A 19,677-nucleotide genomic window follows, 5' to 3' on the forward strand; every position below is an offset into this window, starting at 1 on the left:
CTAATTAAATTTTGCATCAAGCAACTCTAAAAATGTACAGCAAGGTCTAAGTAGTGTAATGTTTTGATGTCCGTGTTTTGCTTTTGTACCGACGAATGGAGGGAGGGAGGTGACAGATAATCCTCTCATTACTGTGACCCTTAGTTTTCACTTCCCTAAATCATCCATACATGAGGAAATGACAGGGCCACTAAAAAATTTGTCAAATCTACCAAATTGTCACCCTTTTTCCTGAAAAGTTTGAACGTGTTTAAAAAAAACATGGCAACATCGCTAATCACCACTGAGTCTCACCTATTGTTAGCCAGAGTGTAATCAATTACCGGAAACTAAGCGCAACCGGCTCACAGTCACATCCTATTCATCAGTATTGAAGCAGAGACGGTAGCTAGGTACACGGCCTTATGATTTGACAAAAATGAGGTTTTCTTACAAGTGCATTAACAAGTGATTTATGACGAAACCATGGTTTAAACCCTGACGGTGGCGTGTCTCAGTAAGTCTTCATTATTGTATTTTAGCTCTAATCATATTCGAATATTGAAGTGGCAGGTGAAGTCTATACCTAGGCTAGTGTCATATTTACTGTCATATGGACGATTGAATGTTTTGTACGATTCATTTCATTACCGACATATACAAGCATATACGGAAATACATTAAGATTATACCAATATTTACCGCAGTATACCAACATACACCGAAATATAACGATTCAGTTGGTTAGCCTACGTTCTGATAGTCACATCAACGCTTACGTAGTATAATTATTGCAGGGCCCGATTGTCATTTCAGAGCGATTAAGGATAGGGTGACCATTTATTTAACTTGCGAAAGGGGGACAAAAGTATATAGTAAGCCCATGTGCACTTGCACTTATGTTGAGCCGTTGTAAATTCATCGACTTGCTTATAAGGCGGATGCATTGGCATGCTTATGTCTATCGGTCGTTATGTGACGTCCAATATCATATTTTCCACCATTCGGTATCGAAAAAGATGATGTATACACTTTATGCATTTGACATCACTTTCACTTTTTCTTTCCTTTATGAAAGGATATTCTTGTTCTAAATCTCTGTTGAAAGTAGCTTTCCTTTTGGTTCACATGATAACCGTAATAGATATACGTACTATATCGTATGTCAAGGGCTGGTTGCGTACTAGCCGGGGCAATACATTATCAGCACAGACATGAACAATTGTAGGATCAGTTGTTCACTGTATCATGCGTGTACAGAAGCCACGTTAGTTCCCTTCTTCCATTTGTTTAAAGAAAACGAAGCATGCGGTGTATGGGTTGTTTAAAGAAAACGAAGCATGCGGTGTATGGGTCAGTGTGGGAAACCATACAGATTTGTTAAAAGAAAACAAAAATCAGCAATTTATATAACTAAATACATGTGCAATGGCAGGGGAGGACAAATGTGGGAGATAAGGCTGAAAGGGGGGCGTCCCCCCACGACCGCAATTTTTTGGGGGATAAAGAGTCAAAAGGGGACGTATGGTCACCCTAATTAAGGACGATGCTCGTCATGGCGGTATTGATAACAATGTTATATGCCATTATTTTTCAGCCATAATCCGTATGCAAATACACGAACAAACATACAGTTAGAGGGAGAAAAGGCAACTCTTAATAGTTAGCCTACACTAAACTACTCTACAGCTGTTAATGATGAAATACAATAAAATACGTTTTTAAAGCCTAACGCTCAATGGGGTTAGTGCAGTCAGTGCACGCCATATTACGGCTGTTCACAAATAAGTGTTATACGTAGAAAATTGCTTGAACGGGTTAGCTAAATTTATACGAGTCGTAATTCCCTAAGGGAACACATTTTTGTATCGACAGCTGCCGCCTTTCATGGAGTTAAGTAGGTAAACAGGTGTGGCGATAAATGCGAAAAGTTGTAACTGTTAAAAGTATGATAATGATAGGAACATTGATAAAAACCCCAAAGACCTCGAGATCGGCTTTAATGTGTAAAACAAAAATCGTCAGTAGGAAAATGTGCACGAGTAAGACCTCACTTCACATTGGTTGATTTAGGTAACACTGGCTAGGTAGTAATGATTGTTAAATGATAAACAAATCCGGGGTATGTACCCAGTCACGGCAAATATCGATTAGGTCTTGTTTTTGGTAGAAACCTTTCGATGATTGCAGAGGTTAGCACCATGTAATCGGCATAGTTAAAGTTAAGTTGTATTTTGTAGAAGGTACATCAGATTTCGTTTAAGTTTGAATTCAACATTCAGTGGAATATTATATATATATATATATATATATATATATATATATATATATATATATATATATATATACAAAGCTACAACTGTCCTTTAATATCTAATTATCTCTACCTCGGAGTTAATATATTTTCATATATGTTAACTTTAGGAGAATTTTTTAGTTGATAATAATTTTGTCCTCTCGTGGATTCGAACCAGCGGGCAGAGAAGACAGGACTTCAGTGATGATAACTATTAGATTTTCAAGTATAATGGCTCAGCGATGACGTCACTGATTTTGCTCTGTTTTTATTTATGTATGTAAAAAAATGTTAAATGGGTGATATGAGAATTGGTTTTGATAGAATCGCGAGTGATTAAAAAATTTGCTTTCGGAGCTTGATTGGCACGAAGCCTGTCATAACTTTTAGCTCTGAGAGTTATAATCTACTGACGTATGTTAACAACATAGGATACGTTTTGGACAGTGTGTTTCGATGTTTTCTGTCACTGACATCGACTAGGTTGAAAAGGATCCGGTCCTTTGATCAAATCACAGTCATAGTATGTATAGTATATGTGTTTATTTCTTCTTCTTAGTCAATCAGAACAGTTTGTCTGGTGGAGGATGAAACGTATGCAATTGTTCGTAATGGGGTGGGGTATACAAGGTCCAGGGTGGAGGACCGGTTCAAGTGTCCAACGGAATTATGTTATGTGCACTCAGGGTTCCCCCTGCTGCGTGGTTCTGGCAGAGATTAGCAATATTTGAATACAATATTATTATTGTATTTGAACAAGAGTTTCTCAGCGAAGGGCTTTTCCATTATTACCTTGCAAAGGTTATGCACAGTTTCAATATATTTCGGCAACTTCACTGTAGTACGCAGTTCATCTTTAAACCTATAGAAAGTTACCTGAGGTCACCTTGTCCCCGGTGTTTTGCAGTTTTTGAATTTTTTTTTTCTAAACTCCAATATTTATTTAAGATTGAACAGGATGCATTTAGATTACTGAGTTCGAAGCTACGTTGAAACAAAGAATGATAAAAATGTTGATAAAGATGTGGCATTTTGTGCAGAGCTGGGTTGTTGGAGTCTATTTTAAAAGAACACCTGTACCTTATAATTTTATTAGTCTGCCACGCTTTCCCCACGCACACTTAACACTCTCCCTCTGCTGGCGTCTGCCGCCTTTCCTTTTGTGTTCTGCCTATCTTCTGCTCTCTCCTCTTCTGTGTTTATCCTTTCATATTTGGATATAATCTCCCTAGCACCGCCTGTGGCTTGTCTGTTTTGACTATGGGATAGGGGAATGTCCTAAAAGACTCATTATGTGTGAGTGGCTATTTCCCTTTTCTTCGAACACCACCTGCCATCTGTCCCTGTTGCTATTGACGAATCTGCCGCCTCCTTTTGCCACACTCCGACCCTTGAAGGGTGTGTCTTTGGGGTATTCTTGGTCTAAGGCTTTTCATAGGTCTACTCTTGAGGGAGGGGGGCCTAAGTTTTTAGCTCGTCCCCATTTAAACAAAGGAGCATTGAATCCTAATCTGTACATTTGCCAGAAGGTCTCCCTCTAATGGACTGTAGGAATTAATCCTTAGCACTCTGACGTGTCATCATTTTCGTGTAGTCGAGGCGAGAGTATACATCATCTTAGGTCTAGCGAAGTATAAACATTGTCTAAGGTTTTTTAAACCGTTTTGGTCATATGGGAGGTTTCAGCTAGCCCCTTGACTTGACACAGCTTGCGAAAAAGCTTTTTCATATTTCTACGGATTTTCTACAGGCATTGTTCCTTCATATGGAAGGCTCTGTTGTTAACACCGGGTCCCACGTTCATCGTTCTTTTAGTCTAGTTCTTTATGTGCGTGTAGGTTTTGCTAATACGTTCTGATAATAACTCTTCGATTCTCTAATAATGTTGGTACCATTATATATATATATATATATACAGATATATTATATATATATATATATATATATATATCTTGAGAATATCCTTAAATTCACGGTAGAAAGGTAAGTGAAACCAAGACCTTGAGTGAAACTATAGGGACTTGGAACAGTACTTTTCGTAGAAATAAACCACGAAAGTACTTGCTCTATGTCCCCAGTTTCACCCACAAAATGAAATCAAAATTATTTAATCAAGAAATTCAGTTACTCAATCTAGATTAAAATTGTTAAGCAACAATTAAAATTTGAAAAGAACTCTCAAGTAAATGCAAATTAATTCACAAGTGTTAAATTAAATCAAATATGCAATGTTAAATCAGTAAGAAACACCTAAGTTTATCAAACAAAATGTGAATGCAAAATTGCAAAAACACTTAATAAAATAGTAAGCACAGAGAACATATAAAAGATACACTTCAAAAGAACTAAACATAAAACACACACAAAAATTGAAATGTGAAAAAAGTGAAATAATTACCTACCTAAACACACTAAATATTTTTTTAAGTGCTCATAAAACTTGTAATAACACATTACCTGGTACCAATTGTTCCTTTTGCTGTAACTTCCAAATTCTCATAGGCACAGTTACAAGAACACGTTTATAAAATCTGTTCAGATTCCATAAATAACCACTATGCTATTAAGAAATTAGATAAATTCAAAAGTTACGAGTGACCATTAAGTACAAAATCTTTTACGTTAAGGTAAAAATAACAATTTCCCTCTGCTGGGAGAGAGAGAGAGAGAGAGAGAGAGAGAGAGAGAGAGCCAGACGAGATGAGAGAGAGAGAGAGAGAGAGAGGCGGGGGGGGGGGGGGGAGATGATGAGCCAGCTCGAACGGCTCCAGAGGTACAACCAACGGAAGTTGAGTCTAATATCAGAATGACCCTCTCTTCTATGGGAACTACTGATCGACAAGATGCAAAAAAAGAAAGAAAAAGAAAAAAGCGTTGTTGGTATGGTCTTTGCCAATCACCTCGGTCTCCGCGAGTTCGGGCATGCCACTGAGGGGTTAGAGATGTGTATTTCTGGTGATAGAAGTTCACTCTCGACGTGGTTCGTAAGTCACGTAAAGCCGTTGGTCCCATTGCTGAATAACCACTTGTTCTATGCAAACAAAACAATAACAAGATGCAAAATGGATGACGTAAAAACATTTTAGTATCAGGTTTTCTTCAAAACTTGATATATTCCGTTTTAAAACGAGAGGGAAAGAGAATGATTACGACTTTTAACTATACTCTGTTTTTTTCCATCCGCCTGTGGTGTTTGCGCATGGTAACACTGCGTCCAGGGCTTAAAATAGTTACGCTATGTGTAAGTTTTAGGTAAATAAAAGGATATCTGGGAGTGCATTTGCAACTGAAAAGTGTTTAATAATTTACTGTATGCGAATTACACCGTTAATATTCGAATTAGGATATTATTTAAAGCCCGGGACGCAGTGTTACCATGCGCAAACACCACAGGCGGATGGACAGATGGAAAAAAACAGAGTATAGTAACAGTACTACACGATTTCAGAACATAATTCTCTTGACATGGAAGAAATGATTTTAAATGATTATCGCAAGCGAACCGTGACGTCACAGCAGTTTTGGGAACTAGGTACTGCTCATTCCACCTGCAAATTAAATTACTTACGAGTCAAAAAATTATCTTTTGACAAATCGAGAGAGATAAGAGTTAATTTATCAGTCATATCAAACAGTTTCATAAGAAAAGTCTCTTAATTACGAAAATGAATTGAAGAATATTCTCGTAAGGACACTATGACGTCATTTCCTGCATATGTCGTATTGTATTCGGAATGTTTAGTAATGCTTCTAGAAGCTTCAAAGCGCCTCAGTGGCGTGATCGGTATGGTCTTAGCCTGGCACCTCGCTGCTTGTATGGTGTTTTTACGTTGCGTGGAACCAGTGGTTATTCAGCAACGGGACCAAAGGCTTTACGTGACTTCCGAACCACGTTGAGAGTGAACTTCTATCACCAGAAATACACATCTCTCACTCCTCAATGGAATGGGCGGGAATCGAACCCGCGACCACCGAGGTGAGAAGCAAACACCAAACCAACCATGCCACTGGCGCTTTGCCACCTCGCTGGCCGCGAGTTCGATTCTCGGCCATTCCATTGAGGAGTTAGGGATGTGTATTTCTGGTGATAAAAGTTCACTTGCGACGTAGTTCGGAAGTCACGCATAGCCGTTGGTCCCGTTACTGGATAACCACTGGTTCCGTGCAACGTGAAAACACCATACAAACAAACAATCAATCTAGAAGCCTCGAACATGAAATAGTCATTACATATACATCTGGGCAAAGAACAAAGACGAATCTTCAGCGCGTCCGACACCGACACTTGTGCGCCTCAAATCGGTTTACGTGTTGATTTTCTTATAACAGGAAGAGATCGAAAGTCTCGCTGGACTTATTTCGTACTTTTCAGCACTTCCTAAACATGGACACTCGCAGCATTTTTTTCCAAAGGGGGGCAGGGGTGGGGGGGCTTGCCCAAATTATACAAATATATTATATGAAGTGGAATTGCGATGCCAATAATTTAAGTGAAGCAAGATGCAATGGAAAAAAATACAGAAGCTTACATTGACCTTTTTTTTTATATAGTTTCGTATAGTGGGTACTGTTCAACCGAATTCAAACATTTCGTGAAAGAATAACGCAGTTATATACTGCATACAAATCGTATACAGTACAATAAGGATACTTTTCATTTACTTAAAATGACAGAATGTACTGTAGAATGGAAGGAAAACAAAGTGATATAGTTAAATGTAATATATTTTTTTCAAGTTAGTCACTGTTCATTTGAAAAGAAACTGTAACCTGTGGTCACAGGATTTCAGAGTGGTGGGGTAAGTGACCTCTTGCCACTACGTGCCGACGGTCCCAATGCAGCTAAGCATAGCAGAATATAAGGGTACAAAACGCACGATTAAAAATTTACGTTATTCCTAACATTAACTTATAAGTTAATCTTATTATAGGGTCTGAACATAAAACCTATACATTTTACAACATAGCATACAAATACTGAGGGGAAGTTACTCTTTGCTGTGGCACTTATAAAAGAATATCCTATGAGAACAATACAAATTACTTTATAACTTGTAACGAATTCACCTCAATGTTTGCCACGTACTAAACAAGTGTGTCTGGCAGCTGCAGTACATCACTCGATTGTTACTAAAGTCAGTCATTGCCTCTTAAGCGCAGAGGAGGACAGCTAGCATCCGCCGTTGCTCTTACGGATCCTGGTTCCGATAGCTTCGCCAGTTCATTCTTAATTACGGGTCGGGTATGTATATATATATATACCTGTGTAGCCTAATCAGCTCCGGTGGGCGATGCAGTAGGTCTTAAAGTGATACGGTTGTGAATACACGTTTGCTAGCTCCATGGTCTGCTTACCATCCATCGCCTTATTGTTAATATATACATTTACTCGAATGTCTGTTTCACTTGGTAGAGAAAAACCCCTATTTTCATTTCTGAAGTTCAAGTTATATATTAATATTAATTATATATATATATATATATATATATAATATATAATATATATATATATATAATATCCTATTCTTATTGGGAAACGCCTACGTGGACCTTTGAAGAGGCGAAATTGGATGCAAACACAACGATAAATAAGTTGTCAGTTTCGCAGCAAGAAATATTTGCAGCTATAGGTTCAATTTTTATTCAAAAAAATTCAGTAAACAAGTTACCATGTTGGAGCATTTTTGCACGGTCAGTTCTCACGAGAATTCGGTATGCTGTTTTTAATCTAATCAATTTTCTTTTTATACATTGTGCATATATATATATATATATATATATATATAATATATAATATATATATATACATATATACATCTTTAACTTTAGAAATGAAAATAGGGGTGTTTCTCTATCAAGTGAAACGGCCATTCGAGTAAATATATGTATTAACAATAAGGCTCGCTCAAGGGGGCATTAATTAAATAGCTGTTAGTCTATTTTTTTCCTTAATAACGGATTAGATTAAAAACAGCAAACCGAATTCTCGTGAGAACTGACCGTGCAAAAATGTTCGAAAATGGTAACTTGTTTACTGAATGTTTTTGAATAAAAATTTAAAACCTATGGCTTGCAAAATATTTCTATTGCGCTGCGAAACTGACAACTTATTCATCGTTGTGTTTGCATCCAATTTCGCCACTTCAAAGGTCCGCGTAGGCGTTTCCCAATAAGAATAGGATAGTTGCTACGCTTTCTGAATGGGAGTTGAACTAAGACCACCGAGAACACATTCATGCATCGAGAATAAGTTACGGAGGATATCTTGGTGTGAATGGCCAGTATAAACGTTAGAGATGACGGAATCTTCTTTCCCGCGGTTGAGTTGGGCAGAAGCCTCGTATAAGCAAGCAGATGGACAAATTGAATTGAAGATGTCGGGTAAACTAAGCAATTTAAAAAAATAAATAAAATATATCTTCCTTTATCGGTAAAGGGTTTTCAACCTCCCCAGAATATTTGGAAAGGATTATTATAAACCAAGTAGAATATCTGAGTTTGATGAAAAGTGTTGCTCCTCTTCATGAAATGTTACTGTTTCTCTCATATTTAGACTGTGATGTTACCGTTTTGATATATTTGGTTCCAAGGGCGGTGTTGATCGATATGAATTTTATTTTTTATTTTTCCTTAATATAACAAATAAAGCTATCTTCATTTTCAATGATAGTGACTGCTAGCTCAACACCGTTGTGCAAAATTATAAGCTTCCTGTCGAAAGAAATAACATGTTGATAACAAAAATATTAATAATGATAATGACGGTACTGCCACTCTATTATAGTATAACTTTTGATTAACTTATTTGATCAAGAAATGGAAGTAGACAATGAAACCGTTTGTGTCAGAGCTAGGCGTTGAGTTCTTTTGTACTCAGACTTCATCTTATTAAGAAAAATCACTGGTAATCATTCGACTCACAATAGTAGATTCACATCAACCGTGCACCTGATGTCTTGGCCAGTCCCTTATGACGCTCCTGACTGGCTGTTGATAAACCAATCTCACGGCTGGACATTCTCGAGAGAGAGTTAACACAGGCAGGATGTATGTACCACCTCTCCTGAGGGATACGTCTTTCAAAAGTATCCCTCAGGAGAGGTGGAACTTGGATTGGCGTATCAACAGCCAATCAGGAACATCATAAGGGACTGGACACACCTGTGTGTTAAAGTGTCCGTACACAGTCTCTCTCTCTCTCTCTCTCTCTCTCTCTCTCAGTCGTCTCTCTCATCTCATCTCTCTTCTCTCCTCTACTCTCTCTCTCATCGCTCCTCCCTTCTGCAGGCAGGAAGGGTATATTCCTTAATTCTCCTTCATAGTCTTGGTATGTTTCGGAGGATGTCGTGGAAACACGGAAGTGGCCAAAATATATTTATTCTCTTAGCAGTTACATTCTTGAGATAGACTTTTTCGGAGAAGAGCTTTGATATCTGAGATAGATGGAGGGCGAAGAAGAAGTGATCTCTTATTACAGAATTATTTAAAGTGCAATAGGTTACCAAACCTAGCAAAAGATATGTGTGTACGAATGAACACCTCTTTTTTGGTTAACATTAGTCATCTTAAACATCTTGGGCAATTCTTTCCTCATCGACCTGTGACCTGATTCAGAGTTACCTATGCTTTTATTCTAAGGAATGTATTACATTTCTTTTTATCATGTAATTTGATATGTTTATCATTACAAATCTACTATAACATCTCAACATTCCGATCTGGCAGTCACATACGCGAAATTTGCTAAAGTAATAGTGTGGACACTAAACTAAAAAGAAGATCTAGAAAAGAGGTAGTATGAGACTTCGTTCGTGCCAGCTATTGCTGATCTAAAGGATTTCCAAGCAAGGCGCAATGGTCATGAGTAATAATTATCTTCTTCTTGTTTCAGAAACGTGGAAGCTAATGGGACTCGTTGTAGCCATGTTTCGACGGACGCCCAGGCGAGCAATGTTCAAGGTTTTCGTAGCATTTTTAGTAGTGTGCCTCATGCTTTTACTCTGTTATAGGTAATGTTAAAAGGACCTTATTTTCATTTCGTTTCCTGATAAAAGCGTATAGATAACTCTTCCAGTGCTTTTATACCTAACCAGTTTTTAGGTGTGTGTATCATCCAAATTTGCCCTGTTAATTGAGGACCCTACGCATAACTCTAGAAATAGATTAGGCCTCATTCACGAAAGGTCTGTGAATATATGTATGAACTTGTGAAGATCTAGCTGACGTCTAGAACCAATTTGGATCGCAAGAACCAATTTGGATAGCATTATTGAAGAAGCTTATAAGGCACTTAATATTTCAAATGCTAAATTAGATCCTGATCCCAGGAAGACGTTAAATGAAATGCTGATGGCTAATTTGATAAGGTATGTCCCAAGAGAAGGCGTCAAATTCAGGACAAATGACCAGCCATGGTTTGGAGATGTATAGACAAGCTTACTGACCAAGTTCAACGTATGGAAAAGAAATCGTTCAAATGAGAAGGACGCTATTCTGCCGAATCTCACCATGCTGAGAATTGTAGTACTTTCTGGAAAAGAAAGGAAGATGAATGTTTGAATGAAACTCTGGAAAAGAAAGGAAGATGGATGTTTGAATGAATGTCAGGAAAGGAAGGGCAGATGGATGTTTGAATGAAAGTCTGGAAAAGAAAGGAAGATGGATGTTTGAATGAAAGTCTGGAAAAGAAAGTAAGATTGATGTTTGAATGAAAGTCTGGAAAAGAAAGGAAGATGGATGTTTGAATGAAAGTCTGGAAAAGAAAGTAAGATTGATGTTTGAATGAAAGCCTGGAGAAGAAAGGACTACGGATGTTTGAATGAAAGTCTGGAGAAGAAAGGAAGACAGATGTTTGAATAAAAGTCTGGAAAAGAAAGGAAGACATGTTTGAATGAAAGTCTGGAAAAGAAAGGAAGATGGAAAGATGGTCGTCTCAATAGTTGGCAAATAATATAAAAAAAAGTCTTTCCTAATGGAGGGTTGCCAAGAATCATTAGGCTTATGCTTGAGTGTTGTTGCCATTTGACCATCAACGCAGTTGCAAACTTTTCACAAAACTGTTTGTAAGCAGGAATCTGCATCTATATATTTGGGTTTCTGACGCCTATTCAGTCTCGGTTATAATAAGAATCCAAATTCCTTCAGTGTGCATTCAGGGACTATCTTTCCACACAGATCAAAATATACATAGGTCATACTTGAAGAAAGAGCCCTGAAATTCATCCAGAAAGGAATAAACTAAGTTTTGCACGGGTTGATTTACATTTACCAGATATCTATAGAATATTCAAAGAATATTTTGTTCGTGAAAAATGATTTCATTTTGTTTTTTTTACAGTGCATCGTTGAGCGTCAACACTTTTATCTCAAGTCTTGAGCAAGGACGGTTTCCATCATTGGGTTTGGATGGTGCATTAAGGAATGATGACTCACAGGACATTCTCCTAGTTTTTAAATCCACCAAGCTCTCTCGGGATGAAATGGCAGCTCGGATGGAGAAGAGGACACCCAATCTCCCCGTCAGATTCTGGCTGGAAGTGAAGGACAAAGATTTATCGAAGAATACTTCGTGTGCGCAATTCCCGTCTCTTTATGACCTGAATTACGTCGACACCCACTGGCAAGAACTTCAGACTGTTGACGGACCCTACCATCTGTTTGGTGCATACTTCGATAACAGAACTTTGGTCAAAGAAGCACCGGCGGTGCGTATCATAGGTCAGATCGCTAAGATCAACGTCAAAACATCTCTCTTTTGTCAGTTGTGGTTCGAAGAACACAAGGAACCAGCATTCGCTCCTGTATTTGAGCACAGATACCTATGGAGGGCTGCAATGGGCGTGTATGAGAATGGAGTGATGCAGCCATACATGTTCTCTTGTCAAGTGCCTCATGAATACAGAGGTACTGTCCCACAAGCTGTGTCTGTAGTTGAAAAGCCTTGTGACAATGCGAAGACAAATCTAAAGGTAAACAACATCCTTCCTCCATCTGGCAAGAAGGAAGGTTTTGCAGTGTGTGTGAAGGGAATGAGCTTTCCTTTCGTCGATTTCAGCGTTCGGTTGGTTGAATGGCTCGAACTTCTGTTCATTTTAGGCGCTGATAAAGTCTTCTTTTACGATTACGATATGCATCCAAATATTTCGAAGGTCCTAAGTTACTACGAAGAGCAAGGTCGCGTTGAAGTCATAAAGCTCCCCTTGTCTGGGAGGCGACCCAACGCCTTCGGTCTCCTGAATATGTTTTTGGGGTTCATCGGCAAAATTCCAAAGGAGCACGAGGAGACGGTCCCATACAATGATTGTTTCATGAAGAACATCAACAGGTATAAGTTCGTCAGCGCTATGGACACTGACGAGGTTATAATACCCAAGGTCTCTTCCTCGTGGGAAACTATGATGAATATTGTAGTTGCAAAGGCTCTTGATACATCGAAGAAGCCTCCGTCTAGTTACGTTATGCGACACGTCTATTTCTTAGACGACATGGGATATTCGAATGAGACGGTAAGAGACGTTCCTCCCTACATGCACATGCTCCGGCATGTGCGTCGTAGTCGTAACTATAATCATCCAGAACATTATATCAAGTCCTTCTTCGATACGGAGAGAGTGCTCTCCATTCATAATCACTTCCCATTGACCTGTCTCGGCGCTGGGTGTTCCCCCTACTTTGTGAACACGTCAGACGGCCATTTACAACATTACCGCCATTACTGCGTTGAACATTTAGAGAGCGTTTGTGAGAAAGCCTTCAGGAACGACAGCGTTCGAGATACGAATATCTTCAGGTTTAAGGAGCCTTTGATATCTGGTGTAAAGCGCACGTTGTTAAAGCTTGGTTTCGTAAACCAGTTGCCTTAAAGTTTTTGTTGAAGTCCTTCGGGTGTTTCGATGGATAATTCAAAGGTTAGAATAGTTACACGAATACCGCAATGTGTAAAAAAAAAAAAAGTTCTTTGCAGCTCATCTTCTGTCCCTTGCTGCTACCCCTTTCATTCCTTTTACTGTACCTCCTTTCATATTCTCTTCCATCTTACTTTCCACCCTCTCTTAACAATTGATTCATAGCGCAACTGCTTTGAGGTTTTCCTCCTGTTACACCATTAAAACTTTTGACTGTCAATTTCTGTTTCAGCGCTGAATGACCTCATTAGCCCCAGTGTTTGGCCTTTGACCTACTGTATTTGATTAAATTTTCGTCTTGACTTATAATTTAATTTTTCGAGACGGCTGTCGCTCAAGAGAGCTGGCTCATTGTATAGAATATTCCTCTCCCTGGGATGCTCTGAGGAAGCCTGAGTTGAGAAGTCATTATTATGTATATATATAAACACCCCTGTCGTTAGGACTAGACTGTAAATCAGTCCTGTCCTTAAATATTGTGATTCTCTCTCGCTCTCTCTCTCTTTTCTGACCGTTCCCACATAGCTAATATTCGTGTTCAGAAGTTTATTCTAGGTAAGGAGAATGGCGTAATAATAGAAGCATCTTGGCAGCAACATAACTTTATATCAATTCGTGTTCCGACATCGTATCCATCCACCACATCCACAACCAAAACCATAGCGAAATCCTTTTAAAACAGAATGTTCTCGAAGTTAAGGTTGCATGGTGCATTATAGAAAATGGGGTTTATGGTACATAGTGCATTATAGAAAATGGGATTTTACAGACACTCCAAGAAGTGTCTGAATTTCAATAAAAAGTGGCTGTTTTAGACGTACTCAGAAAAACCTGTGTATGCGCGTGGCTCCATATCTATCAAGTAGGAGCTTAACAAAGTCAAATTGACATGGGAACAATAGTCGTTCCTGAGACATAACTCTTTCTGTCTTTGTTTATGTAAGAGGCATATGTTACGTATACCATACTCAGTTATACAAAGTGTCCATAAAGTCCCAGTGCCATTCCGAGCAATAAATACTTGTAATGGTACTGGGACTTTATGGACACCCTGTTGATACTTTAATACATATGTGTAACATTCAGTAGACATAAAGTGAGACTCGTAAAAAATAATCCCTGTTGTCAAGTGTAGAATTCGTTTAACAGTATTCAGTATTTGAACATTGAGTTAACTTTTTGAAAACCAATGCATTTAGTTGACTTCTATTAAAAAGGTATCAAAGCACAAATGTATAGTCTAAGCTGACTTACACAGTTCAAGCTAGTTCATCTGGGATGGTCCAACAATGTTGATTTTTCGCGGTATGTGCAGTAGTACTTCAAGGCCTGAGCATCGGCGATCGTGATTTTGCGAATTAAAGTTTGGGTAGATCTAGGGTACTTATCCGCGGCGGCCTAGACTATGGCAGTTGCGGTTTTTCTATCCAGTTTTACTACTGAACAAGAATTTAAAGTAATATTTATTCGGACGACTATAATTAAACCCCCCAGGGGCCAGTACTAAACACGGCGAAACATTGGACGCCCCAATCCCTAGTGGATGTCGTATCCGCGGTAACGTTCCTTGCAGTCCGTGCGGACTGCTTCTGTAGAAATACCAAAGTTTGTACTAAAGACTAGTAGTGACATGACTATTACTTATCTCGCAGAGAAACCAGAATTTCTCTCTCTCTCTCTCTCTCTCTCTCTCTCTCTCTCTCTCCACTCTCCTCTCTCTCTCTCTCTCTATATATATATATATATATATATATATATATATATATATATATATATATATATATATTAGCCAGGGGGTTGGTGGGCCAGTGATTAACATTACTTTTATATTTGATTATATGTATTGATTTTATATATTTTATATATCTTTTATATTCATATATCCAGTTATCTATATGGAGTGTTCATTTACACATCTAGAGTTTAATCGTGTTTAAGAATCAATATCTTATGTAAGTTTGTTTTGTTATTTACCTTTCTGTCATATGTTTATCAATAATTCGTTTTTTTTTAATAAATAAATATGTCAGCTCTGAATTTCCTTGTTTATTTTACCCCTTTTCTTATTTTAATTCATGGAGACACATTGTGAATGAACGCTTCCAATAAACATTAAAGCCCAAGACATTAGCAGTTCCCCAAATGAGTGGGAAAAGGTGGCGAGCAAAACACTCTCTCTCAAAACTCTCTCTCTCTCTCTCTCTCTCTCTCTCTCTCTCTCTCTATAATATTATATATATATATATATATATATGTATAATTTATAATATATTATATATATATATATATATATATATATATATATATATATATATAGCGAATACCACGGGAAATGATAGTCAGGAATCCAAGCGCTTTCGTCTTTATTCAGACATCGTCAAGGAGCTCCTTGACGATGTCTGAATAAAGACGAAAGCGCTTGGATTCCTGACTATCATTTCCCGTGGTATTCGCTTATTTATGAAGTCACGTGCATCTACTGTGATTTTTTATATATATATATATATATATATATATATTTATATATATATATATATATATGAATGCCTTTTACTGTAATACAACAGTATAGTATGAAGATAAAAGGCCCATAAAACACTATTTGAACGTGGTAACCATATATTTCAAGCTCTTCCTTCTATGCTCCCGATCACTGGTAAAACATGGACATAGGATATGTTACAAGAGTTTACATCCTATGTCCATATTTCACCGGTGATCAGGAGCACAGACAGAAGTGCTAGAAATATATGGTTGCAACGCTCAAATAGTGTTTTATGGGCCTTTTATCTTCATATATATATATATATATATATATATATATATATATATATATATATATATATGTGTGTGTGTGTGTGTGTGTGTGTGTGTGTGTGTATGTGTGTAGTCAAAATTTTTTTGCAATATTCAAAATTCTCTTCACTGTTTGGTCCACAACAGTGAAAAATTCTGGACACGCCGGAGTATATTATATATATATATATATTATAATATATATATATATATAATATATACCTATAATATTATATATATAGATATATATATATATGTGGTGTGTGTGTGTGTGTGTGTATGTATGACATATATATGTATATATATAATATATATATATTATATATATATATATATATATATATATATATATGATTCTTGAAATCACAATCAAATTCATTATCGTCAACATTACTTTTTCTATGTAAAAACTAGTTGTTAGCAAACGATCATGTCATTTGTTTAGCCTCCCGACACCTGCATCATTAGGACAGCAGGGTGTTAAAAGGAAACAGGTGTGATTTTAAATACATCTGTACACACACTTACAGGAAGGAAAAATGAAAAGCGAGATAGCCATGCACTTTCGGTCTAATGCATTTATATACAGGAAAATGGAACACTTGATGTCATACGTGACCGATTTCGGCTATGTTTCGAAAACATTGTCAAAGGAGGCGCTTAGTGGTAGAAATAAAGCCTGTTACTACCAGCAGGTGTAAGTATTTGAAATCACACCTGTTGCCTTGTAACATAATCCGAATGAGACATGGTTTGGGAGAACAAACGAATGACGTGATTGTTTGCTAACAATACGAGTATTCGTTTTTACTAAAAAGAAAAAAAAAACCTAATGTTTAGGATAATTAAGATGATTGTGATGTCAAGTATTTTAATAGAAGAAGAAGAAGCGAAAATGATCTAGTCCTAACATTAAATGTAATATGGCAGCCCAAACTATACTTCGCATCGCCTGACAATATTATCCCTTTATAAACGCGAAGTCAGTGGCTTATCATGATTGCCTTGCTGGGCAAACACAAGTTTATTAAGACATTATCCCATTGTTTATGTATTTGGGCGCACGCGTAGAAATGACGTCAATATGACATCAGTGTTGTCACGGCAACCAGAATCGATGGGGCAAGTTCATTCAGCACCCCGATTGTGGTCGTCACGTCAGAACCTCCTCTGAACTGCGAGAAGCGAGACCCACTGTACGAAAGGGGTTTTTCTCGTCGTCGTAAACCGTTTCATTCCAAATTCCGTTCTATTCGGTGCGAGGGAAATTGCCATTTAACACTACAAGCCATCGGAGAGCGCCGTCTATCGGTGGGAAGCCGGGAACAACAGCCTGATGGAGGTGATGTTTTGGTTGAGAATCATCACAGCCATATGGTGCGTAGCCTGCGTGTTGGGCGGCAGGATTCCCGCATACGATTATTCCGACCTCGATGACGATTTCTATTCCGAACTGAGGAACCTGCTCGATGGCAACGTGGAGAGGAAGGTGAGCAAACATTTTTTCCCCCCATGAGTTGTCATAGAGTTACGATATAGGCTAGACAGTTGTGGTATGAGCCTCCTTCATTTATTTTGTGGTTACTACTAAAGATAGACGTAGAGGGACATGCTTTCTCCCACGATAAGCTGAAGATAATGAACTAGTAAGGTCATCACGACTTTTCCATCGTTAATAGCCTATAGTCGTGAAGGACAGCAAACACATTAATTATGTGCCACGGAGTCTACATATATGTGTGTAACATTGATAGTTTACTTCCCGTCGTAAAATATTTAAAAGCGCATGTTTTATTTTGGAAATGTATTAACGCTATGGTAGAATTATTATGAGAAATAGTTATAAATGCAATAGACTGAACATTATTTTTTTCAATATGATTCATGTTTTTCGCTGTCTCCATTATTTTCATATATTTACACAAATATATTACACACACACACACACACACACACACATATATATATATATATATATATATATATATATATATATATATATATACATATATTTATATATTGGTTTGTAAATAATGATAACTATCATAATAACAATTAATGTTTTGTTTTAAACGCAACATTATCAATACCATTAGTTAACTGTCTTCTTATAATTGATATTTACGGCATTTTTGTACTTGAAAGGAAACAGCTGTCATCTTGTGACCATTTAAGTATTAATTGAAACCTTTGATCTTTCTGCTCCGTCCTCCTCCCCCTCCTACCCCCTAGTACTATTATTATGATGATGATGATGATGATGACGATTATTATTATTATTATTATTATTATTATTATTATTATTATTATTATTATTATTGTGAAAAGAGGGAAACACGTACAATGAAATAAACTTATTCGTAACAAATAAAGAGCCTTTAAATACCTGCATTCAGAAATTAATTATGAAAGCATATAAACACGAAAACGTATTATCCAAACAGTAACGTATTTTCTTATTGAACAGCTATTCATTTGTTTCACAGTTTCGATAGGAAGAACTGAGCATCTCTACTAGTGATAGAGGCATGACCACAGATGTTTAACGTCACAGGTGCACTTTGTGTGAAGGTCCCGCTTGTCCCACTTCATTTTTTTCGTTCAAAAGTAGGCCGAATACCCTCTACTGTCACTAGCCAGCGATCACTTGTTATTGTCAAAACTCACAAGTCCACCCTCCGCTGTTATAAAAGTCTGGAAAACTATGCGAGGAAGACACTGTGCTGGCATAACACGAGCCTAGTCTAACAACGACTTGGGATACTCCCTTATATAACACGTGGGTTCACAAATCAGGGGTCGGAATGCCCATTATGTGGGGTCATAGACATTAAGTCATGGGGTCGCTGAGATACCCCCAGGGAATGGGTGTACAAAACATCAAATGAGAGGGGTACGAGGTAACATGTTAAATTCAATGTTTGGTAGAATAACAGTTACGAGTACTGGTCTCATTGAGAGAAAAAAGATAAATTAAAATGATAATAATAATTTTTAATATATATATATATATATATATATATATATATATATATATATATATAACACGTATATATTATATTTATTTGGGTGTCGCACTGTACAGGTGAAAGTGCTGAATGGGGTCGTACTGTGAAAAGCCTGGGAACCGCTGCCTTATAACTTGAGTTCTCATTTATTCAAAAGCTCGGCGATTGGTCTAATTTATTGCTTGGAAGATATTTTTGATGGCTGAACGACCAAAATATTTCTCGCGTGGGCCAAAGACATTCGAGATAGTCTACTAATATAACTTCTTCCAGCAATTGTAATGGAGCCAAACCACTAGCAAAAGATGGTGCTATCTAAAATATGGACGCATTATCAAGCTGAATAATCACTGGCCCCTCTCTCCCTGTTTGGCCGAATTTAAAAACAATTATTATTCTTCAAAGCCTGTAGACCAGTATGTAATAACCACTTTTCAAACGTTAATGATTTTATATGTATATGCTTAGTGTGTTCTCGAATTTTCCGGACATGTAGTACGTATATAAATTATTCATAAGCGCTACAACGCCATGTGTGACGTGTTCCAAAATTATAATATTCCTTTTTTTTTACTTCTATTAGTCTACAATTACTGTTATGCTGAATTAGTACGATCCCCATGGGGATCAAAGATATCGTTTATTAATATAATTTATCGACCACACAGTATACAAATGGCTATAGTAGATTCAC

The 19,677-nt window shown here is 37.4% G+C and overlaps 2 protein-coding genes across 3 annotated transcripts in view; both read left to right on the plus strand.

Moving 5' to 3' along the window:
* Positions 1 to 351: 351 nt before the first annotated feature.
* LOC135199996 (uncharacterized) lies at positions 352 to 14,860 on the plus strand. Of its 2 annotated transcripts, none has more exons than XM_064228192.1 (3): positions 352 to 496; positions 10,167 to 10,284; positions 11,613 to 14,860. In XM_064228192.1, the coding sequence occupies exons 2-3, from the start codon at positions 10,181 to 10,183 to the stop codon at positions 13,135 to 13,137; spliced, it is 1,629 nt and encodes a 542-aa protein (XP_064084262.1). In that variant the 5' UTR covers positions 352 to 496; positions 10,167 to 10,180; the 3' UTR covers positions 13,138 to 14,860. The 2 variants fall into 2 exon arrangements, with proteins under 2 accessions (XP_064084262.1, XP_064084261.1); XM_064228191.1 differs by lacking the exon at positions 352 to 496 and adding an exon at positions 7,418 to 7,517.
* Positions 14,861 to 17,093: 2,233 nt separating this feature from the next.
* LOC135199999 (peptidyl-alpha-hydroxyglycine alpha-amidating lyase 2-like) overlaps positions 17,094 to 19,677 on the plus strand; it is a 49,152-nt gene continuing 46,568 nt past the window's right edge. Inside the window, exon 1 of the mRNA XM_064228199.1 lies at positions 17,094 to 17,464. Within this exon, the coding sequence (XP_064084269.1) occupies positions 17,312 to 17,464 (153 nt within the window). The 5' untranslated portion in view covers positions 17,094 to 17,311. The remainder of the gene's footprint in view (positions 17,465 to 19,677) is intronic.

The sequence above is a fragment of the Macrobrachium nipponense genome, chromosome 26 (assembly GCF_015104395.2).
Source record: "Macrobrachium nipponense isolate FS-2020 chromosome 26, ASM1510439v2, whole genome shotgun sequence".
Taxonomy (NCBI): Eukaryota; Metazoa; Arthropoda; class Malacostraca; order Decapoda; family Palaemonidae; genus Macrobrachium; species Macrobrachium nipponense.

What these genes read in the sequence shown, in the direction of transcription:
- LOC135199996 (XM_064228192.1), top strand. Translation starts at nt 10,181, where the DNA reads ATGGGACTCGTTGTAGCCATGTTTCGACGGACGCCCAGGCGAGCAATG. An exon ending in ATGCTTTTACTCTGTTATAG is followed by an intron (nt 10,285 to 11,612) that starts GTAATGTTAAAA and finishes TTTTTTTTACAG; the next exon opens with TGCATCGTTGAGCGTCAACA.